General features: G+C 37.3%; 1 protein-coding gene across 4 annotated transcripts; it reads right to left on the bottom strand.

Moving 5' to 3' along the window:
* Positions 1-76: 76 nt before the first annotated feature.
* Positions 77-25950, bottom strand: ICE2 (interactor of little elongation complex ELL subunit 2). Of its 4 annotated transcripts, XM_062626419.1 has the most exons (15): positions 25855-25949; positions 24800-24904; positions 21950-22217; positions 20689-20808; positions 18965-19099; positions 18172-18288; positions 16549-16708; positions 14413-14597; positions 13044-13923; positions 10837-11015; positions 9285-9414; positions 3862-3946; positions 3720-3770; positions 2458-2716; positions 77-1809 (listed from the first exon to the last, which is right to left on the bottom strand). In XM_062626419.1, the coding sequence occupies exons 1-15, from the start codon at positions 25881-25883 to the stop codon at positions 1618-1620; spliced, it is 2895 nt and encodes a 964-aa protein (XP_062482403.1). In that variant the 5' UTR covers positions 25884-25949; the 3' UTR covers positions 77-1617. The 4 variants fall into 4 exon arrangements, with proteins under 4 accessions (XP_062482403.1, XP_062482412.1, XP_062482421.1 ...); XM_062626428.1 differs by lacking the exon at positions 24800-24904 and having other exon boundaries at positions 25855-25943; XM_062626437.1 differs by lacking the exons at positions 24800-24904; positions 25855-25949 and having other exon boundaries at positions 20689-20830; positions 21950-22047.
* Between the last annotated feature and the right edge of the window lie 43 nt (positions 25951-25993).

Raw genomic sequence — 25993 nt, 5'->3', positions numbered from 1 at the left:
AGTGAGCAGAATACTTGATCAGATGTGTGTACCTGGTAACTTCCTTGTCGAAACAAAAGACTTGGAAGATCATCTGTAAGGCCTTTGTTTTTTATTTAAGCAGTTAATCCATACCAACAGCTCTCCAGAACATCATCCAAACAAAAACTGGCTCAGACATTTTAAAATAGTTGGTTTTGTTGTTTAAAAGAAAAAAAAAAGGGAAAGAATTTACTGAACTCATGGCTTTCAAGAATTCGTAAGCTTTTCTAAATTCAATACTTTTAATAGAGGACAATATAGGCAGAAATCCAGAAAACAAATACAAACCACAAGTAATGACAGTGAATATCATTTTCGAGCCTCAGTTTCAAGGACTGTTTCTGTTGAAAGTCTATTTGATGAAACTCTGAAAATATGTACCAGAAAACAGTTGTAACGCAAAGAAATCTTCACTCACAAGCAACCATGTTAGTTATATATCACACAATACAACATGGTTACATGCCAACATTCAAAATGGCTTTAATTTTTCCACACAACTCATATTCAGCAGGAAACCTCATGTCATCACATTGCTTGGCCTTTTCATAGACAGTAAGTATTCCCTTTTCCTATCTTTACTCTGTCACTTTGGCTCTAAATTTGGAACAAATTGCTGATGCACAGCATAGTCTGGTTGGGTTTTTGCAACACTGACCACGGCCTTGATCCTATCGCTTGTTCCTCCAAGCAAACCTTAATACCTTAGGTAAGTACTACTGCATAGAATCACAGAATAGTCAGGGTTGGAAAGGACCTTAACCCTAGCCCTAACTATTCTTGTGAGGGACACCATGTGCAATCACCTGTCCCACGGGCAGGGACACGATGTGCAATCTAATATGAGATTTAGGCTATGGCCGTGCAGTAATACAGTAAATAACTGCAATATTCATTTTTGAGGACACACGAGAATCCAAACAATTTTTGGAAATTGCTTTGGGGAAGCATAAAAATACCTCTTTTTACCTGTCTAGCTGTAATCCCAAGTTTCCTAGTGCAAATTTATGGCATGTACTATTCAAATAAATATAGATTTTGTTTGCTAAACCTCATTTGTTACACCGTCCTAAAAAGAAAATGTATTTTTAAAAGTAATTTAAAAGTGGGAGATACTGTGTGTTAAAAGGATTAAGTAACTAAATCCAAGTTGTTCCCTTTATACATATTACACAAAGTAAAACATAATGTTAAAATGTGTCAGAATAAAAATCTACAGTGATTCTGGACGAATTAAGAAAGCTGAAAAGTTATTTTTTGTTGTTACGTGGTATCAGATATTGCTGTCAAACACTGCTTCATTCTTCAAGCCACAGTTTTACTACAAAAATCATGAAACCAACAGAAGACACTTCTGTCCCCTAACCAAAGCTGCAGACACTTCCTCTTTTTTCCTTTGACTGAATTTGACATTTTCACTAGAAATGTGTCCACTGAGGTAAGAAAGGGTTAAAGGTTTACAGAATGCTTCAGCTATGGAGCCACTTCCCCTGCCAGTTTGTTCTGGCTCCTTTGAAGCTGCAAGAAAGCCCCAGATTTTTTGTTTTCTCCTGTCCTATACCAGGCTAGATTTATCACAGCATGGTTCAGTTATTCCTACTTCAGTTGCATTTTGTTGTTCTTCATTTTCCACTTTTTCTTCATCATTCTTTGTTTGCAGTAATTTCTCCTCAGCTTCTTTGCAGCCACACCTTCATTTCTAGCAGGCTTAGCAGGATTGCCTTTTGTTTCCATAGCTACTGGCTTTCCCTCATAGGGTGTGTCAGACTGTCCTTTCGCCCCAGTCATCTAGACACAAATGAAGAAAGAAAAAGAAATAAATCAAAAACCCCCAAACAAACTAGAATTAATAATCTTAAATCTGTATTAAGCACAAGCATGTACAACTACCTTCAGAGAACTGCCTTCTCCTTGTCATTCCAGCCAGGCTCAGAGGCCACACTTTCTCTTCCTGCCACCTTTCTTGCCTATGTGCCTCGATTTCCTCTGGCAGAAACTGAAGTTTATAAGGTAATGAGGAACTCTATTTTACCTCATATGAAGTCAGGATGTGGCTAAAACATGTAAACTGGGCCTAAAAAGCATTTCATTGTCCACTAAGCTAGACATAGTTAGCATGTGGCTTTCACATAAATGTGTAAATCTGTGCTGAAGAAAAATAATGCTTGAAAAACTTCTTACTTCTGAAGTGGTGTACTACCTGTTCATAATGCTAGAGCTGACAGTGGGATCTCTGGGAAATTTCCAAAGCATCACTTCTTCAGCAGCATAAATTACAAAGCAGGCTGTACTCCTAAAAAATTTCCACAAAATTTCTATCAAAAGTTTCTTAAGATGCAGACAATTCATTCTTCTTCCCATCATAAATTCTATTTTACTAAAAAACAACAGCAACAAAAACTGCTTATCTGCTTTTCCACCAAGAGAACTACTGACCTTCTGTTTCCACATGGCTTCCTGGGGTACAGGTGGAAAGGTGCATGGAACTCTTCCATGATTGATGTGATAGGGTAAAGGGAGGCTGGGATCTAGTGGCACCCATGGGACTGAAAGAGTGGCAGGTACAGTAGGCAGATCACAATGAGCTTTATGTAAGTTATATGATGCTCTTGTCGTCTTGTCAAGTGAACTCTTGTAAATTGCAACTGATGAATCTCCTGCAGCATGACTCAGTAAATAAGAGCCCTCCTGCAAACTAGAAAGATAAAAGTTCAAAATGAAAAATACTATTTAAATGTTTTTGTTTAATTTGTTCAGGATAGCTACTAAGTTCTCCATCCAAAAGAAACATCTTCAGATATTTACTTAACAGTCCCTGTTTTCTAAAAAGGCCATGGACAAAAAAAGCATGAATTAAACTGTATCAATAAATACATAGTGATTCATGTATTTATAATGTATTCATAATGTACTTATTTATCACCAATGTACAGATTGCCATGATATTCAACAAAATAGTTAAGCATACACTATAAACTACTCATATTTGGCAAACTAATCCTTCACCCAGTACCTTACAAAGCATAATGCATATGTGGACACTGACACAAAGCACAGGTGTGCTTTAAATGCACACAGGATTAAACAGGCTTTCTGGAAGACAAATGTCAACTAACTGCTCATATCAAAAATCTTAACCCCAATCACAAAGCTACGCAAATTCTGAAGTATGGGAAAACTCTTCTGTAGTTCAAATTAAGAGGTTTCATACAGAGTGCAAGAAGCCTGCAGTCAGAAAGCCTTGAAGTAGCTAAATACAGAAAGGTGCAAGAGAAAAGTTACAACATGCTAGAAAGACATACACTGTTGTAAGTCAAGCTGAGCAGAAGGGAACACAAACAGTATTATTTCTGCAGATTAAGCAACAAGACTAACAAAACCTAGAAGTCCAAATTTTAAATGCTAGTCCACATGCATAGTATTAAAGCTCACTCCTGTGAACTATTTCATCAGCTGTGTCCAGTCTCTTAAGTGGTTCAGAAAAATCAAGTTCTTATTCTTTGTCATTTACACAAAACATGTAATCCTAAACACACTTTTTTACACAGCACTGCATTATGCCATGCTAGACCTAAAAGAATCTGTAAAACATTTCATGTATCTGAAGAATAAAAACCAAAGAGTAGACAAGCATTCTACAAAAGAACTCAGACATGCTAGGTAATGCTGCACACAATGAACAAGAATGGAGCACTTACTCAGACACTTTCTTCAAAATATGATGAAGTATATTCAGTGAATTTGCAGGCCTGTAAACCAGAAAACAATGACAAATGTAGTAACCTGTGAGGCTCATGAGAGTTTCAGATTCATTGGAAAACACCAACTAAAAATACTCACTTTATCAATTCAACTTTTTCCCTTAAAGTTTCTGGAGAAATCTTTTCCAGCATAATAAGCTTTGATGTAAAAGCATCAATACGGCCTGAAAAATATTAATTGCATTAACACACTAAAAATAGAAGAGCAAAAATACAAAGCCATGATTTGCAACCTAATGTACTTTAAAAGGAATAAAAACCTTTTGTTCTTTTACAGCACAGAACAGTGGAAAGTGTTTATGAGTGTTGCACAATATCAGAAAGTAAAATATCCAGCCACTTGCAGTACAGATGTCTGTATGTGGGCTTTCTCAATAAGGGGGATGCCCATGATTCCAGCACATCTTACATTTTGGGGGTTGTCTGGGATATTACAAGCTCATTTTGCCATTGACATCAGTTCATTCATGTCTTCTCAAGCTCTTTTGATTCTTACTGCTATGGTTCCTCACTAGACAGAAAGCTCACCTTTTACAACAAATTGACTTCCGAGTTTAATATACTTATTTTTCTATTCTTATGTGTTACATGAGCAATTGTGTTATTTGATTTTCTGAGGACTCTGTACCTTCATCTCTTGGTTGTTTTTTTTTCCCTCCTCACCTGAAAGATGACAATTTACAATTCAGGCCTTGGTCCTGGCTAACTGTCACATACTACTTGTCTGTGACATAGCCAGGAGCAGCAATTCAAAGCTCTCCTCATCACGTTTTTAAAATAAAGGCTCACAAGAACAGTTTAGCCCATGTTTTCACTTGATGAGTAATAAAGATCATTAGAATAGCTTATGCACTGATGTGGTGGCTGTGCCTTAGCTTCAGGTTCTACCTCATGATGAGAGTTTTCCCAGAAATCTGTTCTATTCTAACTCCCACAAGGAGGATGAGGAAAAGGCAGCACAATAAAACGCAACCTCCTCAGTGGAATTTACTACCTTATTACAAATCTGCTCTTGTAGGAAGCATAAATGCTTCAGTTGTACGGTTCAAACAGCTAAACGAAAGCATTTCACATTCCAAGCTACACATTATTATCAACTTCTGCAATGTGTAAGACAACCTAGCAAGAACTCTAATTTTAATAAATCTGAAATTCAGTAGGACGACTAATTTCTTTTAAGCACTGTACATTTGTTACTTTTCTTGATATCAGTATTTGGTGCAAGACTAAGCAGCTAGATTTAATATTCTTCATAGCTGACCAGAAGAAAAGAAACTTGAAGTCATTATTAAAATAATAATTAAAAAAATCTGTGCTCTCTATTCCTTATCAGCCTCTCCTAAACCAGAAACCTTTTAATTTCTAAACTCACTGATAGCATAGCTGGGGAAACTAACTACTCATACCTAATTTCTATTAGTGTATTTTATAGGGGACAAGTGACTGATTGAAACACTTGACATTGAGTAAGTTACCCATAACAGTAAGTACTTCTTTCCAACCTTTAAATAATCTTTATTTCAAGGCCAGTATCATCCTAATCAAGTGAAGGTAAACGAGTCTTTCTGCAGCAAGTTTTACTTAGGCACTTAATGCAAATAAGTAAATAATCATCGGGATAAAATGTTTCTATTAATCAGCAAAGTTTATCACAACTTTATTTACTGCTTAGATCAAGTACCAGTATCATACTTGGGAAACATGTCACAGAGATTACTCCTTTTGCAGAGGCAGGATTTCCTATCTGAGTAGCAAGGGGATTTATATCAGCAACTGAGCAAGGTGTGAGGAGGATATCACTCAAGTTTGTTTGATGATAGCATCTCTGCCTCTGTGCAAACCACCACCACTTTCTTTGAGAATGTACTCAATAAAAAATTCAGTTTAAGATGACTCCTTGCACTTCCTGCAGGAGCCATCATTACACTCCCATTTTCTTTCTCATCTCTTGAGCTAGCAGCACTGCTGAGTCACTGAGCTGAGCTATGGAATTCCTCCCTCAGCCACAGCGATACAACACTGAAGAGCACTGCTGGACAACTATGGGAAGCAGACTAAGGTCCAAAGAACTTCACATCCATACTTATTTGGCAATGTAAGATTGTTGAGACAGTGAATGAAGTTTTTTCAAGATTCAAGAACTCCTTAGCAATTTAACAGTGAGGTCTGCTACATGCTCAGAACTTTCCATTTTAGAGGCTTCACTTAGGATCTATATAGTCTCAGAACTGTCTGAACACAAATGGCAAGTACTGTGTTAGTAATGTTTTCAAACAGTTGATCAGTACTTTCACACTCATACTGTAGGCTATACTTAAAAAGAGCAGCAAGTCTATGGCTCTACTGATTTTAAAAATCCTTTATTATAGGATGCAATATTTCACTTAAAATAATTAAAATTATAACACAATCCGACAAGTGAAGTTTGCCTGTCTGCTTACACCAAACATGATAGCAGTAGTCTTATTTCAGGTATCAGATTAGTGAAAAAGAAGTTGTCCACAAAACAGGGATATCCTCACTTTTAAAGAATGGTCCCTGGAGTTTAAGGACAAAGAGCCATCTAACTAAATCAGGACACTTGCAACACTGTATTTTTCACAGCTCCCAGAAATACAACTGAAAGGCTGAATTTCACAACTACTTTGCATTGTTTCTCAACCAGAGCAGGAAAAATCTCTAACTAGAATTACAACAGTTTCCTATTAAAAGCCATGGTGGATGGTATTTCATAAAATGGATCAATTAGTTCCACATCTTTTTACCTACCTCTATTAGAAACTACATGGCAGTGTCAAAAATCTGCAGTCCCCAGTTTGCCTACCTGCATTAGTCACATATTCTGTCAGTATCAGAAGTTGGTGACATGCTGAGAGTCCAACTCTTATTTGTAGCAGACTTTTTTAGCAGGGGTGGGAGGGGGCCTGCCCCACGCATACTGCACATTACTGATTTACTGTGCAGAACAGTGCCAACCCACAGCCATCCCGTGCTTCCTCAGAGCACACAGAAGGAGAGCTCCTGTGGATCCCAGGGTTTGCTTCTGGAAGAAGCACATCTAAGAGCTGAAAAACAACACTGGAATGACCAGTGTTTCTCAATCCCACAGAAAGAAAGTGCCTGTCAAAGGCCAGGCCAGTGAAGCCTGTCAGCCAAAGGCTCCATATCCCTTTCACAGCCAGCAGGTATCTATTGAGGAAGCTCTGTATCAGAAGGGAATGGCTGTTTATGCTAGAACAACTCCTGCAGCATGCAGCCTGCCTCCTCCACTCCCCAGAGCCTCTATAAAAAGGGGTGTTTGCTGGATGAGCTGTCTGCAAACTTCTGTGCACAAGCCGTATGTTAAGTATCCTGTAACTGTTGGGAGATTAGATAAGACTTTGCATTCCTTCAGTTTGTGTACTTTGTAAGCAGATTAGCGCTCTCTCCAGTTTCACTATTTCCTCACACTGCTTGTGACTCATTTCTGTGCAATTCAGTACACTGTTGGGCTTGCTATTAAAGAGACAAATGCTTCAGTACTTCAGTACTGTCCATTGAGATATAACTAGAAACAGAGAACTGTGTACATCAGTATCAATTTATGATGACTTTTTTTAGGGAAAGGAAAAACCACAGCAAATGCTGCTTTTAAAATTTAAAAGTAGGAACAATTTCCACCAAATACGGACATCAGACAAAGATTAATGCAAGTGGAAAAACTGTCACCTCAAATACATTAGATTTCAGACAAACCTTAAAATACTATGATAGAAGGCAAAAAAAAAAAAAAAAATTAGGAAAGAGAGGACTCAGCATTTCTAAAACAGTATTCTGATGTGGGCCTCTAACAGCAAAAGTGTAATTGAGTGCCCAAGTGGAAAGGTTAGGCAACCACAGCCACAACTGCTGCCATAACAACCGTAAAAAACAGTCCCCACTCAGAACACAGCTGCTCCGTGTTCAACCAGGGCTGCCCTCAGTCTGTAGTAAGGGCCAAATACACTCTAAAATACCTTCTGACTAACCATTTTGTTGCAGATTTTCTCATACAAGATAACTGGTATCAGAGAGCTCTCCATATATTAAAAGGGTTGTTAATATAATCTGGCAACATTCTTTAAATGCTTCATTTTAATTTCTCTACAGAACATATGTATCCTAACAGACATAAAAAGCTTTCCTGACATTTAAAATGTCATTGTACAAACACATATACAGTACTCTCCTCAGGACATTTTGTTAGTGAAACTTCCCTTGTAATGCTGCATTCCTAGCTTGCAGCATGGTTTATGTGAGTTTGAATAAATGGCCTTCACAAGTAAAATTTCTTCCTGATAACACTTCCATGATTTTATCCCTGCTTTACTGTCTTTTTATTTTCTGTGCTCAAAATTACAACTGTCATCACTTCTTCATGAGATCTGTAGTTTCCTGCTTATTTCTCACTGAACGTATGTTACTTCTCATTCCTAAATTCTATCACATTGCCTCCTGTTTCCATCTGACGCATAAATACAGGACAGGACTATCAAGACCATCCCTTTGACAGGGATGTTTCAAGCCATATCATGTATTAGGAAATTAAATTCATGGATCAGTTAGAAATGGACAATAGAAAACCTGGAAAACGTGTTTAGGTAAGATCATTCAGTGTTCAGAACTCCTGAGGAATATCACAGCTATGGAAAGATGCTTTCAATAAATTTATTCTTTGTCTTTTTCTTCTTCCCGTTTGGAATTTCCTTTCTGCAGAGCCAGAAAATTATCTCCAGTACCTTAGACGTAAGACACATGTACACTGTTTTTAAAGCGTGCACTATCTCTTATTTCTGAACGATGGAACTTGGTTCAGCCCTATCTTGCTTGGTTTTCCTCATTCTTTTGTGCCTTATCTGTCTGCATGTTATCAGTGTAGAAATATGAACACTATTGCCTGTTTTCAAAGGCAAACAAGTAACATCTGACCTCTTCCTATACTGCAACCTCAAAGGCCAAGGAATCAGTACTCTCTGAGCCACATATCTGATCCGCTGTCTATTTTGGTATGTAATAACAAATGTATTTAAAATGATTTCACAAAATGCTAATATATAGCTCGCATGCCATCAAGAAATATTTTTACCAGACCTGTGATAATGTTGCGTATGAAAAATATCCAGTACCAAAACCCCCTCTCCTCCCCAAGTCCAAAGATACTTTAAGTCATGAAGATTACTAACTTTAGAGAACTAAATCTACACTTTAGAGGTACATTTGTCTTTGAAAGGCAAATAAATGGAGTTCCTGAAAACAAAGATTACTGAATGCTCCTCATCTAAATCCAAAGTTGAAATAGCCTAATTCACCACCCAACAGAAATTTTAGACAAAGCGCTTCTAAGATGAAAGTGAAAACCAAAACTGGAAAGTTAAAATAAATAAGGACGTATGGAATATACCTTTAATAATTTTTCTCTTCTGTTATTCTGTGAATATTGACTCATACACATTTCTTAAGCAAAAATCAACACATGGAACTTACCAACATAAAATAAGCATTCAGAATGCAACATTCTTTCTGTCCACAACTGACATACTTCACTTTCTGTAAGAGCTTCAACACCATAATAGGCTTGATATTCTAGTTTTGGCAACAAGAATATTGGTGTATGCTATAAAAGTGAAGATACAAGAAAAATCATCACTCACTGTCCAAAAAACATCCACAATTGAATTACATTTTGCAGCTGACAATCAGCATAGTCTTCCATTACAGCTCAAGCAACAAAGCCATCCCACAGATTTTGTGTGATGGCTCCTGCTCTATGAACCGCACAATACAAACTTCAGACTACAGAGCATCTCTGTAGAGGAAGGTGAAATGCCTGGGCAAGCTTTTACACACAATCTAATTGTGCCATTCAGTCATTTTTTGCAGAAGTTAATTTGAAGTTCACACTTGTGTGCTCCACTGCCCTCTGCAGGAATTCCATAGGATCTACATTAATATATTTCCATTTGCTTATTATTCCTGAAATCCTGCCATTTATTCCCCTTGTCACAATCTCATTTGAAATTAGAACCTAATGCTTGGCCTCTCATTTGAGCTCAGAGGCCAGCCTTTGCATGTTAACACAAACAGAGAAATGTAAGCCTCTTATCACTGACAAATCACAGTTTAAATTCCAGCAGAGATTTTAAAAAAGAAATAATCAATTTCTGATTAACAAACTAAGCAGCTACTCACAGGCATTTATATCAGTGGATCAATAGCAAAGACATGGCTTTCCTTCAAAATAAGTTTCTGAGACAGAATCTTAGACGTAATCCAAGTTACAAAGATCTATTTCCATTTCAACAGAACATAAACACGTCACAAAATGCCTGCCTACCACAATTCTGGTATTCTGGGGATGGGAATACCGCATCAGATCTGTTGAATAATTCAGAGGACTCTTGACAAAATAATAAATTACTGAGGATTCCAGAATGAGCTCTCCTTCTCCTGATGTTACAAGTAATATTTGGATGATGTCTGCATTTAAAGCATTTTATTCTGTAACAAAACCAATTTGCTAAGATGTACACCATGATCTTTTCAAGCAGAATGAATAGGATCTCCTTTTATCTTTAAATGTGCCCCCTCTGTTGTTTAATTTATTTCCTATTTCTCTGCTTAACTAGGTATAACAGCAAGGCTGCCTCCTGCTTGAGGATCTTTATGATCATGAACATTCTCAAAGCCTCGGGCTAGAACCCTAATTACTGCATTAACTTTCAAGAATAGTTCAAACTGACATTAGTTTACATGAGTATAATTAGCCATGCATACTACTGCAATGCAGCTGTGGTACAAAATGCAGAATCAAACTTGCTTCTCTTCTAATCAAGTAGGTTTAAAGAAATCATAAATTATTCTTCCCTCTCTTCCTATAGCAAATATTTACTGAAAGAAGACACACACTGTAGTTACAATTAAATGTACTAATTGTCAGTGAAAACACAAATGCCATGAAGGGCTGGGAATACCAGAGATGCCAGCTGAGCACAACTGTTTAGAACAAACTCAACAAAGCTAACAGCAAAACCTGTACCTTTTGGCCTTTTTTCTTCTTACGGTTTCGTGGCAATGACTTAACTTTTTGCACGCTGCACCGTACAAGTAACAACAGATCATTCAAACTGAACAGCTTATACACAAGGTTGCCATCCTGAGGTGCTTTATACTCTGAAGGGTCTTCCTCAAGCATCTGAAGTTCATTTGGCAGCTTTCCTACAGAAAATAAATAAAACAGAGAATTACAAACTTGCACATTCTTTGCCATGAAGCCAACAGCTTTTGTGGTTGGTGTTTCTTTGATTGGTTGGGTTTTTTTTGTGTGGGTTTCTGTTTGCTTGTGGTTTGTGTTTCTTTTTAATGGGATCTGTTTTGTTTCCTATGATTTTGGGGGGAAAACAGTCTCAATAAGCCTAAGAAATAATCTTTGTATTAAAACCCCTATAATTTGGAAAATGTCTGCTTTGACTTTTAAGGAGTCTGTTTTTAAGTATTCCACTATATTTTATCCTAATCATTTGATTTCTTACTCAAACTGAGCTGTGTGACTCCATTCTGGTACAAACGGGGTTCAAAGGCTGTTTTTTTAAGCCACAGCCACTTAGCACAAAGGAAAGAAAAATTCTATTTACAATGATTGCCTCCTGAGAGCCACCATCCATTTACCAGTTACTGAAATAACTCGAGCCTCAGGTTTGGATGGTAGCACAAACCTCTGTTCCAAACCAAGTTTGCTTCAACTTCAAAAGAAACATTTATTAGATCTCCAAGCGCAGCTCTGAGGTAGGTTAACAAACATCCCTGCATCCCTTACAGATATTTTAACAAATCATTTAAAATAAATAAGAATAAACTCCAACTTGTTTAATGTTATTCATTGAAAATTTATCCGGTTCTGGTTTTTATCTGCACACATTTGTCAAAATTACAACTACAAATAGGTATGGCTGTGGTGCTATGAATAAATACACATAACATTAAATTCAGTATACATTCTTTCAAAGATGCACATAAACTCTGCATGAGATGTTATCACCCAAGTGACCAGAAATAATTTTCTGTGAGTAAAATATTTAACTCAGTTTTGGCTTTCTGCAAAAAAGACATGCAGAGAGGTTTATTAACTTGCTATAGAAACTTCCAATTTGTAGAATTAAGCTTTCTATTCCTTTGCAGTCACACAGCCTCTTAGCAATATTGCTTTCAATGTCTCTATAAAAAATAAAAACAACCAAAAAACCAAAACCCCTATTAGCTAACTAACATCTGAATTCCATATTCTGGCTTTTTAAGAGGAGAAAAAGGAAGAGTACCATACTGCTCAAACCTTCAAACTGAGGGAGGACGTATGGATTTTTAGTAACTACTAAAATTCAGTTAAAACAGTAAGAATATTAGAAGTGGTCACACAACTTCAACTACAACAGAGTTAATTGTGCTGTTTCCACTACAGATCAAGTAATTAATTAATTCCTATGTGATGAAATGCACAGATAGTCAGAAAATACCAGCAAAATACTTTTTTTTTTTTTTCCATCAAAAAGCATTGATTCACTGGAATTAAGTATTTGAGAAAGGGTTTATCTCCTGATGCAACTTGCCTGGTTTCCTGTCAATTTACCTAACACAATAAAGTGCTTCTAACTTCAGTTGTACAGAGCTCAGAAGCAGCTCAGGCATGTGAGAAAAACCCTCACAGTTCACAGAACCTAGGATCTTCAAGACTTCTAGTTCTTGGTTGAAATCTGGGTGTAGCACAGGCTCAATTTCCTGCTAAATGCCTGACAACTTGGTGAGGTGGTTTGAAGTGAGTCCTCATTAGTCTCCTGGAACAGATAACCAGGAGCTAAGAAACAGCAACTGAATTAAGAGTCTCAGAACTTGAAACACGCAAATTTCAAGCTTTCTCTTAAGTTTTAATTGCATAATTTGATTAAACTGTTCTTCTACAGAAAATGTACAATAATTCCACTGCTCATTGACAACAAACTATCTTTTCAGACCAGACTACTCAAATATTTGAATTTCTGATGAAAAGCAACTCGTTTTACTACCAAATGCTTTTGTTTCCTTAAATAAAAACTTATGTAAACCAACTTAAAAACACCCAAACAATTATGTCACATCTCTAAATACTAGGTACTAGCAGGATGTTCTTCAGATGATGGAGTTAAAATGTTTTGCTGTTAAACTTTACTGAAAATTTGAGATTTTACTCCTTACACAATGAGCACACTTACTTACTCTTTGGCAGTCCCTGAAAAAGCCAAGTCCAGGTACTTCTAGATGAGCTGTTGGGGTCTGAGGCAGGGGCTGGCAGAGTTTCTGTGCTGGAGGTCACCAGTGGTTTTGGAGATTGAGGCACATGGGCTGGCACAGCATTAGAGTTATCACAGCTCACTACCGGCTGTTCATGAGCTTTTCGGGAAGGTGATTTGAGAAGTTCAGTTTGCATTTTCAAGATCTGTCCAACAGGATCAAATTCTTTGGAGAACTTTCTTGTAGCCCTCCTCGCGGCACTTTTTCCCTGACCTATGGTATCTGAGCAATCAGTCATGTTTGCTAATGGAATGTGGGTAGGGGAGGGTGATTTGGCAGCCTCTGTTAAGGTATGAGAAACAGTGTCTGGTACAATTGTTTTGCAACTATCAGTGTTTCCACATTCTGTATCAATTATCAAACACTCTTCATCTGTGTCACTACTGCACAAAGAAGTGCAATTCTCATTTTTTTGTGCAGTATCAGACTCTTTCTTGTAACTAACAGCATTAGCTAGAGTATTCAGTTTTGTTTCACAGTCCAATACTTCTTTGGTCATAACATGCTGTGCTTTGTTCAGTCCTAGCTCCTCTGAATTAAAGCTTTTATGAGATGAATTTTCTTCAAGGCCCAAGCACACAATGCCATCTAATGACGGGAGCTGTGTGCTGGCACATGCTGAAACTCCTTGCTCAGAAACTTCAGCAGTGTTACTAACTGTAGGAAAACTGCTTTCCATTTTGGAAGTTTTTGAGAGCTTGACTGTTGCTCCGAAAGTTTCCAGTTCTGTAACGTCACCATCAAAGTCCATCCCCGTGTCATCTGGAAGAGGAATCTTCCTGTACTGGTAAGTATCTGAAGACATCTTAACATAGGGAGGGATAAATAAATAAATAAACAAACAAACCAACCAACCAAGAAACAATATATTACAAATGAGACACTGTCACATTGAAAACATGAAAAATGTTCTACTATCCATATTTTGACTATTGGGAGAGAGAAGAGAAGCAGTAATTGGAGGGAAAAAATTCCTAAGTTTAATGTGGAATACCTGAAGTCCTCGGAACTGAAAGGCCTTTCAAAAGACAAATAAAGTACATAGAACTTTTCCCACTTAAATAAACTGATCAAAACACATTTTAATGAGTGAACATTAAAGCTGAGATGCTGATGTAACAGAAGCATTTAAAGGAACTAGACAGACATTTTAAAACAGGATCTGTAACTCAGCAGTAGAAAACTACCAACAGGAAACCTAAGATTTCCTTCATTATCACAGAACAAGTAACTAAGGAATTGTAACACAGGCTTTTGGTTTTGTTTGTTTTCAACAAGAAGTGAAGCTACATACATCCCACTGAAACAGATTGTCTTCAGCTGGTTTGTCCATCGATACATCAGAAATCGAAACGTAAGACTTTTTAGTTGCTAGGAAGTCCATAGGAATTTCATGGAAGATCTGGTTCCTCTCTCTTACTGCCATTTCTTTTCTCAGCAGAGGTGAATCAACATAAACCACTTTAGCTGGTTTGCTATCTTTTCAAGAACAGGGAGAGATTAAGTACATACTAAATGAAAGGAAAAAAGACTGGTGTAAAATTTAAATAAACAAAATAACATTTCAGTTATGGTCAAATCAGTTCCACATTCATAGTGGAGGAAATGAAAAACTACCCTCTTGCTCACTAGCGATAGAAAATAAAATTATATCCAGGGACAGTGTGAATTATTAGGATCCTGCAGTAGCAATAAACTGCATATTAACAGTCAATCATATTTTAAATGCAGTTCTAAATAGAGAATTAGTAAAATGATAATTTAAGATGCATCATTCCTTATACTGCATTGCATCATCAGATGTATTCTGTTTTCCTCAAAGTTTTTTTTTCTTCCTTTAATGAACCTCAATTTTATTTATTTTTTTAGGTCCCACTGCCCAAAAGTTATTACCATATTTTATAGTTGTTCTAAGCAGTAGCTATGTCCAGCCTCTGCTGCCCCAGTCTTTTGTTCAGTCCTTAACACATTTACTTTTGAATCATCCACAGATTGATAATGATGTCCTGCCCAGTATTATACAGAAAGCAAAGGCATATGTGAACATTGTATCACTGTTTTAGAAAAAGAATAATCTGTGGATGCAACAAGATACAATTAATGCAAGAGGTGGGTTACAGGGAAAGTGGAAGAAGAGAAACCCTTCAAGAAGTGCTACACATTATTAACATATTCTGAATGCTCTTTAGGTATTAACTTTGGATCTAAAAGTTTAAAAACTGTAAAGTTGATAGAGCATATCTTTATGGATAATGTCATGTAGAAAAGTGCAAAATTTGTAAGATCTGTAGATACCTGACAGTGTATTTACTACTAGCCCTGCTATACAACTTCATGTGAAATGCACATAACGTGGACATTCCAAGACAACAGCCATTATAAATATTCATAATGAAAAAAAACCTAGTAATAAAAAAAACAAACAACAAGGGGTAACAAGAGGAAATCTATATTCAGATTCCTGATGGAGTATTTGATAACTAAAGTGTAGCATTCAGATGAGTTAATCAGCTTATTCAAAACATTTCCTGCTGCAATTGGGAGAAGCAATCTCCATGGACATTCATTATTTATTCATTATTCTAGAATGTAATTAGGTCCTTTCAATTACAGAAAATGTCTGCTCTTTGTTTTTCCATAAAACCTCAGAATTTCTCTTTTTTAGCTTACTGAAATCAGTTCACTTGATAACAGCTTCAAGCAGTTGTGTTCTTTCCAAGGAGCAGAGCTCAAGGTTTTGAAAAGCAAAAAGATATTTAACTGATTTTTTTTCCTCCCTAAATGGAAAACAGCTGTACGTCCAAATTCAATGTTAATGTTAGAGATGATACCTCTAGAGGTTGTTGCTATTGTCAGTAACAGGGTGTAGAAAACTATGGAATTACCTTGCTATCAGGCCTCCTCAGCAAAGGGCAACCTATACCAATGGGGGTTTTAATTTTTTTTATGATAACTTTGATTAAACATTTTTCTTTACAACACAGAGGTCTCTGACTCCTTACCAGAAAAGAGATGGAAACCATTCACTTTAGGTTGTTGCCCTTAAAGATGTGTTAACTAAATCATTCAAACTATATTACTTTAATTCCTTAAATTAAAAACATGGAAGTACTTGAAAGAAACTATTTTCTTACAGCTGCATTTTAGAGTGCTTCTGCTTCAGAAAAGGTAAAACATCTGAGCTTATAATTACAATTCCCATTTTCATTAACCTCAGCTGCTTTCTTTTCAAAATCAAACCAAAATTGAACTATTTATTATTGCACGAACTAAACCAGCCTACCTTCTACCTTCCCACACTTCCCCAGGCCAATTGGTTTTACTGGGTTTTCTAGTTTCCTGCTCTTCAGTCTGCTTGAAAAGGATTAAGAGAATATATAAAGATCTTAAAGGACAAAACCGTATTTTTTTTAGCAAAAACATACTATACCTGCAAGAGGGATCCTTTTAATACAAACTGGAATTTCCCATTGTTCCTTGTAGTTTTGTCCATGATTATTCAGTAAAGTAAATAACGATTGATTACTTAAAACAACTTGAGGACAGTATTTCAAAGCAAGTTTTTCTGCATTTGAATCTGAACTAATATCCTAAACAGAAAAAAATTAAGATTTTTAAGTTTTTAATAAACCCACAAAAATCTAAATACTTAAGAAAACGCCTAAGCCCAAACATGGATTAAACACTCAATACCGTCCTCCCCCAAACACCAACACAGTGCCAGGCTTCAGAACCAAATGAAAAGGCAACTAATTCCCCTGAAGGCTTTTGGCTCAATCTTATGCATCCACCTTGCAGCAGGAGAAAATGTCCTCTTAACTTGTATTTTTCAGTTCATTCCTATTACTTTGAATTACTAGGTTCATGATCATGAAATATGGGAGTGCACTGCAGAACAAAAAAACTGCTTCAACAACACATGTATTACAGATCTTCTCACAAGTAATGGCACAATGAAGACATCAACCATTACAGTTAAAACTGCACAGTTGTTTCATTACAGATATGTAAGATATCTTAGAACAAATACAACCCCACACAGATTACAAATTCAGAGCTGAAATGATAAATTTCTTAAACATTATGAGTACAAATTTCCAGGAAGTGAGCAGGCAGGGAATATTCACGAGGTGGGAGAATGTCGAGAAGACAACAGAAGCCCAGGAGCACTGAGGACCATAAGAGAGAAATAAGAAAAATCTAGCCATGCTCTTTTTTCTGCCACCTGAGACATCATCAGATATATTCTCTGTTTATAGATAAAACATCTCTTTAGCCACATATCATTCTGCAGTGTCACCTCTGCTACTTTCTTAAGCAAAAAGAGTCTTTGCAACCACAGTGGCTCTATTGAAAGTTTGGGTTTTGATATGTGAACAAACTCCATAAATTAGTGTATAACAAATTAGCAGGAATAAACAGTCACATAAAACCAAGTTCTACAGAATGAAAACCTCTTTGATTTTCTCTGTGGAAGAAAACACAAGGTGGCCTGGAATATAAAAACTGTTCAATTCAGAAATCAAGTTTATGCTGTTCAGCAAAAGAAATTCCCAAGGTAACCTAACCTAATCACCTTTTCAGAAAACTTGACAGTCTAAAATAGTTCTTCTTACACTCAGGACTTCTTTCTTGTGCCAGAAACCTTCACACCTCCATACATTCATGTGTCTATACACACATACACACAGAAGCCAGCTTAGAAATTGCAAGGCAAAGTTTAAGAGGAACAATACTGTAACAAACAGTTATCTCTAGGTGTCATAGACAGTGTGTTCCTTTTTAAGGACCTCTGTAATGTTTAATTGAGGGAACATAAGAAATCCTTTCAAGAGGGTCCAAAAGGCTACAACCTAACTTTTGAAGGGGGCACTGTGATTGCTATAAATGAAAACCTAAACAAATACTGACACAGTGTATGTTCTTATGCTACAAGAAATGCAAGATTAGGGAAAAAGAAACCCGAAGAAACTTGATGCTGCTACATACAAAGGACCACACTGCTCTTCTCTACAAAATATGCCTTAAAAATGACAATAAAAAGGTTACTTACATTGTGCATAATAGAAGCCTTTTTTTCTGGAGTTATAATACCTGTTACAGTTTTATAATCTGTGGGCAGTTGAACAGGCATGGTAGGGAAATCTGTTTTACCACGTCTTGCTGTTCCCTTGAAGAAATCAAGCAGTATCAGAAAGCAGCTTTAACTGAAATCATGCTGACCCAGCACTGCACTTCTTTAAATGAAAAATATTAAGAATTTATGCAGGTGCATTATAAAGTTAGTGTTATATAAAAAAAGCCCCACTATTAATGTAATCTTTTTATTGGAAACATACAGTGAAGGGTGTTAACAGCCTTACTACCAAAATAGGGGCCTCTAAGAAAGATGGGGAAAGACTTTTCAGCAGGGCTTGTCAAAGTAACGTAAGGGGTGATGGTTTCACACTAAAAAAGTTGTGAGGCTGGATGTGAGGAACATATGAGGGATGCAAAACACTGGCGCAGGTTGCCCAGAGAGGTGGTGGCTGCACCATCCTCAGAGACATTTAAGGCCAAGTTGGATGGGGTTCTGAGCAACTTGATCTAGTTGAAGATGTCCCAGCTCACTGCAGGAGGGTTGGACTAGATGTCCCTTGAAGGTACCTTCCAACCCAAGCTATTCTATGATTCTATGGAAATAATTGCAGTAATATTTTCATTAACAATTTCAGTTATAAAATATAACCCTTAACTCAAGGACCAAACACTTCTAAAAAAACCTGAATACTTGAGTAACACAATCCAGATGTAATTCTACTTATTTGAAAAGAACATCAAACCAGTACTTCTACCCATGATATTACCATTGCAAGAAGATTTTTTTCCAGCCTAAGTGTCAACTGAGTATGAAACTTTCCTCCCATGATGCTTATGATCTCCTGGAGCGTGTAAGACTCAGGATGCGTTTTCACATGTCCAATACAAGCACACAGTAATTCCTAACATAAAAAGGAAGAAGTTTATGCAATTGTATTTTTCATAAGAATTCCATTTAAAAGTTGTTCCTGCAATTGCAACTTGCATTTGCATATACTTTCTGTAGAGAACACAGATATATTTATCAGATTACTCATAACAGACTTGTTCAATTTTTCCAGTTAGAGACAGTATTAAAAAACTTAAACACCAGTACATTTCAATAATTTTAAAATCAAAACTGAAACATATTCTAAGTTCTCCTCAACCCTTCATATGCAAGGCTAACAATGTACGGACACAGGCTCACACCCATCATTAAAAAAACAAGAAAATGTTTTAGCACTGTGCTAAACGAAGTAATTGTTTTCTTTCCAGTTTGAATTGGCTTTTAGAGGGACCAGGTATTTTTGTGTTACTACCTAGATTACATCAGGTGTAGGTAAAAGTCACAAAGGTAAACATGCATGTGTTGAAACTTGATTTCATGTCAACTTTAGACATTAATTCATGTCTAAAGATAATCTTTTCTGTTACCTTAATTATGCATTTAAAACATTTAGGTTTTATTTAGTAATTAGAATGAGTTTTTTTTCTGCAAGTATTGTTTAAAACAGAATACCTGCCTCTTTCATTTTGAACTCAGGAGATCAACTTCAACTTTGGAGACACATTTTGTAACCAGATGACAAAATCGCTTTGAAAAACAGACAGAAGATATAAAATTACAAAGCCAAACCCAATTTTTAAGAAAAAAAAGCAAGATTTTTGTGGTTCACACATAAAGAGTGTATGTTAACAATAAAGTTATCTTGGGCATGAAAAAGCACGTAACAAAAAGTGTTAGGGTGAAATAGAAACAGTCCTTCTGAATTTAACTAAATGCTTTACTCTCCTTTTTTTTTTTTTATACTGTAAAAGAAAGTGATGTGGCACTTACTACTTAAGACTGAATTTTAACAAAAGTATTTAAGTTGGCCATTTCAATTAAGGCGAGAGACTACGAGGAAAAGAAGCAAGAGCAACTGAACCCACTGATAAGAAAGTTTAATGAGCATGTACCCTGGAATTCTTTTCCCAGAATGTGCAGTTAAGCCAAGAATGATATATGAAATTGCATTCATGTTTGATTATAGAATCATCAAAGCAGGTATTTATAACACAGCATGAGCCTGTAGAAATAGATTATAATTAAAGCCTGAGTAACCTCTGATTAAAGTGACTTTGTAGCATGCTACTGTGCTTCAGGAAAGCTTAACACTCTGTCCAGTAGTGTACATTTAGGAGCGGTTGTTTACATAAATGCACACTTCAGATGCAGTTTCTCCCTTTCCAAACGTAAAGATGCCATTTACTTAATTGATGACTAAATCTTTGTCAGTATTGTATTCAGAGACCTCACTTATATCGTATGTTATTGGTACAACAAACTGTGGGCCAAGCCATGTTGCACACCATCAAGGAAATGGTGACTTCTCATGCCTCATCCCAACAGGAATCAGCCGAAGTTCAGGAAATATCAGATCCCATGAGCAGCGGCTATGTATCTTAATCTCAGTTTCAAAATGATTATGTAAGAAGAGAAGGAATTAAACACAGTATTTGTAGTTACCTCAGTATAACGTTGTGCATCTTCAGAGATGATACCATAGTCTTGGGCGCAGCTTTTTGCAGCATTTTGGGCAAACTTCATAAATTCTGCAATTTCACTGTTTACTACTTCTTTCATTTGCTGGAGGGAGAAGGAAAAAAATCTATTTTTTAAGACAGAAGGGAATCCCGTAGGCAGGTATGTACCCAGCAAAACTTCCAGAGAGGTAGTACAGGTGATGGTATGAGGGAGGGCACAGATTCCACTTGCTCCTCAATTTGGCAAGTCGTTGAATATGTTCAGAGTTTCACTTAAGTAACAAAATAAAATTTGTAGAGGCCCATTTCCTTACAAAAAAAATAAAAATAACCCCAAACCAACAAAACAGGACCACAGCAAACAGCAAGCTTCCTTTAGTCATACACTTGTGGTTTATAAAAAGAAAGGTTACAAAACATTGTTGGGGAAAGTTTACACGATAAAGCCACAAAGAAATTCGAGCATCGACTTCATAAGCAATTACATTTTAAGTAACACCACAGTAGGTGGGGATTTGCCCAAGAATGACATTCCCATTGAGGAATTAGCATTAACAAGGAAGCATGGGAAACCAAATGCATTGGCTTAAAAACATTTGCTGATTAATTACATTATACAGGATTGAACTAAAATGATACTTCCTACCAACAAGAGACATAGCCTCTCACTATTTAAATATTGCTGAAACGAAACAGCAAATATGACCTTTGTGCCTTTTTACTCCCAGAAGCACTGATGTGGCAAGCACAGACTGTCCCCTCACATGCTAATGAAGAAAGTTCCTATTACAGGGTACCATCAAAGATCACATCAAAAGGTATCCATCTCCTAACATTATACAAAGGTGCTACATGACATTATGAAATGCTAAACTCACAGTAAAGTCAACTCCTAACTTTCTTCTTGTAAAAAAGTGAGGGTTTTAGGGGGTGGGTGACTGATCAGCTATCAAAGATTTACTCTTTCTTACCATCAGTTGCTTAGACTACTACTACTAAAAAATATGTAGAAAAAAACCACCTCCCTTCAATGAACTAACCAAAACCTCTTTCAATTTATATTAAAAATGTTATCCTGAATACTTTAAACCTTTATTATTATTATTACTATTATTATTCATAATACTACATTAAAAGCTAATTATGACAAATTAGATTTAAAAACATTTCTGCTATATTTTAACTCTTTGTAACAAAAGAAAAATGGTTGACTCCCTCTGTGATGTTCGTATTTACACACTTACCAGATACGTGAATAATTCTCTCTGACTTGCTGCATTAACTTGAAAATGGTTTGGGGTTTTTGAGTACTTAGTCATCAGATAAAGGTATGTTTTCTGCTCCTTCTGAGTCAAACAAGAGGTAAATGGATAGGGGAGTCTAGGTTCTGGAAAAGGATGACCATCAGTTCCGGTTTTAGCCTCCACCTCAAGTGGATCTGCAGCCTGCACGCTACAATTCCGTTTGTTTTCTGAAGAGTTTGCCAAGGCCTCTTCATTTTTCTTTGCCCCTCTGAAAGTGAAGCAGTAAATAAAAGACCGTACACTTTTCACATTTGCTGTGTAAAAATATTTGCTAATAACACATTTGTTACAAGTAATAAAGCAATCATGCAAATTGCCTGAACTGCAAATGCAGCAAAATGCAGTGTGAGATAGTGTACTATTCCAGTTCCTAGTCTGTATCATAGGAATTTTCTTATTCTGAAATTCCACCTGGACAACCAGACCAACCCTGACTGCCAGCAGCAGGTTTGAAAGATGGAAAAACAAAAAAAGTAAGGTTTTTTATAAAATGGTGTATGTATTGGTCTGTATACTCACTATTGAGGTGACAAGCTAAATATGAAACTCTCACTCTTTGTTCTAGAAACAGTCATTATGAATGAGAACATAGAGTCTCCACATTTCACCATTCACTGATGGCTGGTGTTCAGAAAGGTCTTGCTTATGTATTAAAGTTACAGTAAAGGAGAACAACTTAACTAGAAAAAGCCTTTCTTTCACTGTAAAAGAAGTAAATTAAAAATGCTTAACTGTAACACTGAAATTTTGGATTTCAATGAAGAAATTCCTAAAAACAGTGTACATAATTCAAGAGTTTCATTTTCTACTGTAAACAATGCTGAAATCAGCGGCCAAAATAATAATACTGGGCTAAGGCAAGGAGGGTAGCTGTCCTAACAACAAAGAAGTAACAGAATTTATTTGGTTATTAATAAAATACCAGTATATGAAGGCCATCTTAGTGCTTCTCTATTTAAAATGACTGTTCTTAAGAGAGAAAATACTTAAGGTTAACAAAATGAGCATTAACTGCTGATCTTGGAAAAAGCTTATTTTTAAGATATGATTTCAGCAGTAGAAAACACCTCCAGTGCCATTCAAACCCAGCAGTATCACATCTTCAGTTCTTAATAACACTTCACAGCTGTCTCTCTGAATACGAGAATGTGTCCATCCCCATGGCACAAACTGGCAAATTTAATTAAGCTGCAGCAGTGACAAGATGCTGACTCAGATATGCCAATGTAGGAACATCAAGAAATTCTAGCAGCTTAAATTGGCTATATTCAGCACTGAATGAAATGGCAGCACATCAAGATCATTTCAGTATGCAATGCTGTCACAGTCTTCATCAGGGTGCAAAACAAAATAATCTTACAGAGCTTTTCTATCCATATTTACAGCATTATACTTCATTTGAGCCACCAGCTTGAATTTTCCCCCCTGCATTTTAGAAGCAACCTGCCGTCATAGCTTCTATGGTGATAGATATTTCCTGAAGTGTATGTTTCTCTCAAAAACCCCAATATAAAAATGGACGAATTTCCTTGAGCTTTTACTTTCACATTTTGCCCCATTAGGTTCCATTTCTCTTCCCCTAGAGTATGGCCACACAACCCTGCTCCATCAGTTTCTGAATTTTTCTGTTTGCAGTCTCTCTTCTGGCTATAAACCCACTTCTACCACATAAAACTAAGTTCAATCCTGCTCTTGAGTTCAGCCATGTCTACTGCAGAAACCCTTTTCCCACATCATCTAAAGGAAGAGGTCCCACAGCAACACCCAGCAACAAGCTGAGAGGGTGGGCTGTGGTCATCTCTGCCAGTTCAAAGAAAGTTGCACTAAGAGAGATGAACCAGAAAAACCTTTTCTAGCTAAAGATGTGGGATATAGTCTCATGCGTTGCAAGAAGGTATTCCCCCCAAAGGGACATTTCTAAATGTCAGTTCATATACAAAAAAATACCCCTTCAGAACAAATTTTCCACATACTGAGCTCCCCACTTAGAGCACAGTAGCTACCTTGGTCTCCATCTACACTCTTTGTGGTGGTTCATCCACCATGAGACACTTGCCACTTGTACCTCTCTACCAGATTAATGACTTCCTGAAAAGCCAATAGGCTGAACAGTCCTCCAACTTCTGAAATCCAGCAGCATGAGTCATGCCTTTCTCTATGTGAAACAAATGCTAACTCCAACTCCAGAAAAATGAAATACATCAAAACTGCCTGTGCCTACTCTGTTCACGTAATTTCATTTCCATTCTTCAACTAATACTCTACACAGGCTCTTCATTACTCAAGGAATTAACTGCATCTCCACTGTACCTAAGACAGTGTTGAGTGTTTAGAGTGCTGGCTAATTCCAAAAGATACAAGTAAAAAGGATTTCAATGTACACTATTATCAGCCTACTACTAAGTGAGAAAACACAGACAGACAGCAAAAAATTAATTTCCAAAAAGAATTAGGGCTGGTTCATGGGTTACAGGATCCTTACCCTGACCAGTTAAGTGTGCATCAAACTTCACCCCTCTTTGGTATGTAAGCAGCAACAAGCACCACCCCCAAAAAATAACCCAAACCCCATTCCAAGACCCCCCACATACCACCCGATCCCACAAAAGACCCAAGGTCCCAACCCAGATTCTTCCTGCTTTCTGAGGTTTCACAACAGGTACACATTTATGGCTGGACCAAGGCGTCAGTAACACATCCTGGCATGCCAGATAACACGCAGATTTCCCCCATAACAGTGTGTATTACTCGGATGACAACAGCACAAAATGATAATATACCAGAATATACCTGTTTGATAAATGCCATAATTCAGCGAGGCTCGGAGCCAATGAGTATTTTTCATAAATTTCATGTGAGAAAAACACTTCACTGCCATTTTTTGGTGAAATATCCCTGATAATGAAACAAAAACAAAACCCAAGAACATTGCAATACACAAAACAATCACAGACCCACGTGTTCCTGAGAAACAAAGATGAGAATGAGTTATTAAAAAATAAAGGAAAAAAGCTATCTACTGTCTTTCCACATTCCCTCTATATGGAAGTTACATAATTCCCTACTAAAAACCACATATTCTTCACAGTCCAAAAGTAAAAATTTCATTATAAATACTAGATATAAATTCTAGGTCTGGTGAGAGAAATTCCCATGGAGATACAATGCTTTCAGGTGCTCATTAATCAAAACCAAACACTGGGCTGAACTTCTGGAATTTTGAGAAAAATACAACAGTACTGCTTTTAAATTTTCAGAAAGGCGATAAACTTTGCCTTCTACACAGACCTTACTAATTATTTTGTTTTAAATACAGCCCTTCCAGTGTACAGGGTTTACACGATGCCAGTCTTCCCAATCTATTCTGAAAGGTGTAAGGAACGATTTATTTGTCTTCCTCATGAATAAACTAACTCAGACCAAACTCACTTCTCTAGGCTTAAACAGCCAAACTACTATAGGAAAAGCCTGCGCAGGGCTCTTCGTATTAAAACCACAACAACGCCGCAACCCCAAACCCATACTGTGGACACGCATTACTTAACCACCCCTCATTTCAGACCGTCCATAAGCGTGCAAGCCAACTCCTCCTCACGGGAAGCACAGCCTCAGGCCCTGCTTCCCCTCAGCGCAAGACACACTGAGCTCCTTCCCGCCATCCCTCATTGACGGGGCGGAGCCAGCCGCGCGAGGGCGCGCAGGCCGGCCCCGCTGCCGCCGGGCGCATGCGGGTTCCCGTGCGGCGTTCTCCCGGAGGCCAGCGCGGGGCGAGCGGCCGCCTATCCCGGGCCCTGCTCTTCAGCGGCGCCCCGCGGGGTTAGGGCCGGAGGGACAAACGTACTCACCAGGACAGCAGCTGCGACCCCGCCGCCATCTTGGCGGAGCATTCGCCGGGTCCTCGGCTTTCTGCCGCGCGAGCCTGCCTCACGGCATTGGCCAATCAGCGCAGAGAGCTCGCGGGCTCAGGTGCCCTGAGTCAGCCAA

Source organism: Pezoporus occidentalis, unplaced genomic scaffold, assembly GCF_034315485.1.
Source record: "Pezoporus occidentalis ecotype Australia unplaced genomic scaffold, CSIRO_AGI_Poc_V1 ctg11, whole genome shotgun sequence".
Lineage (NCBI taxonomy): Eukaryota > Metazoa > Chordata > Aves > Psittaciformes > Psittacidae > Pezoporus > Pezoporus occidentalis.
Note: the sequence above shows the minus strand (reverse complement) of the source record. Positions and strands in the feature narration are given on the sequence as shown.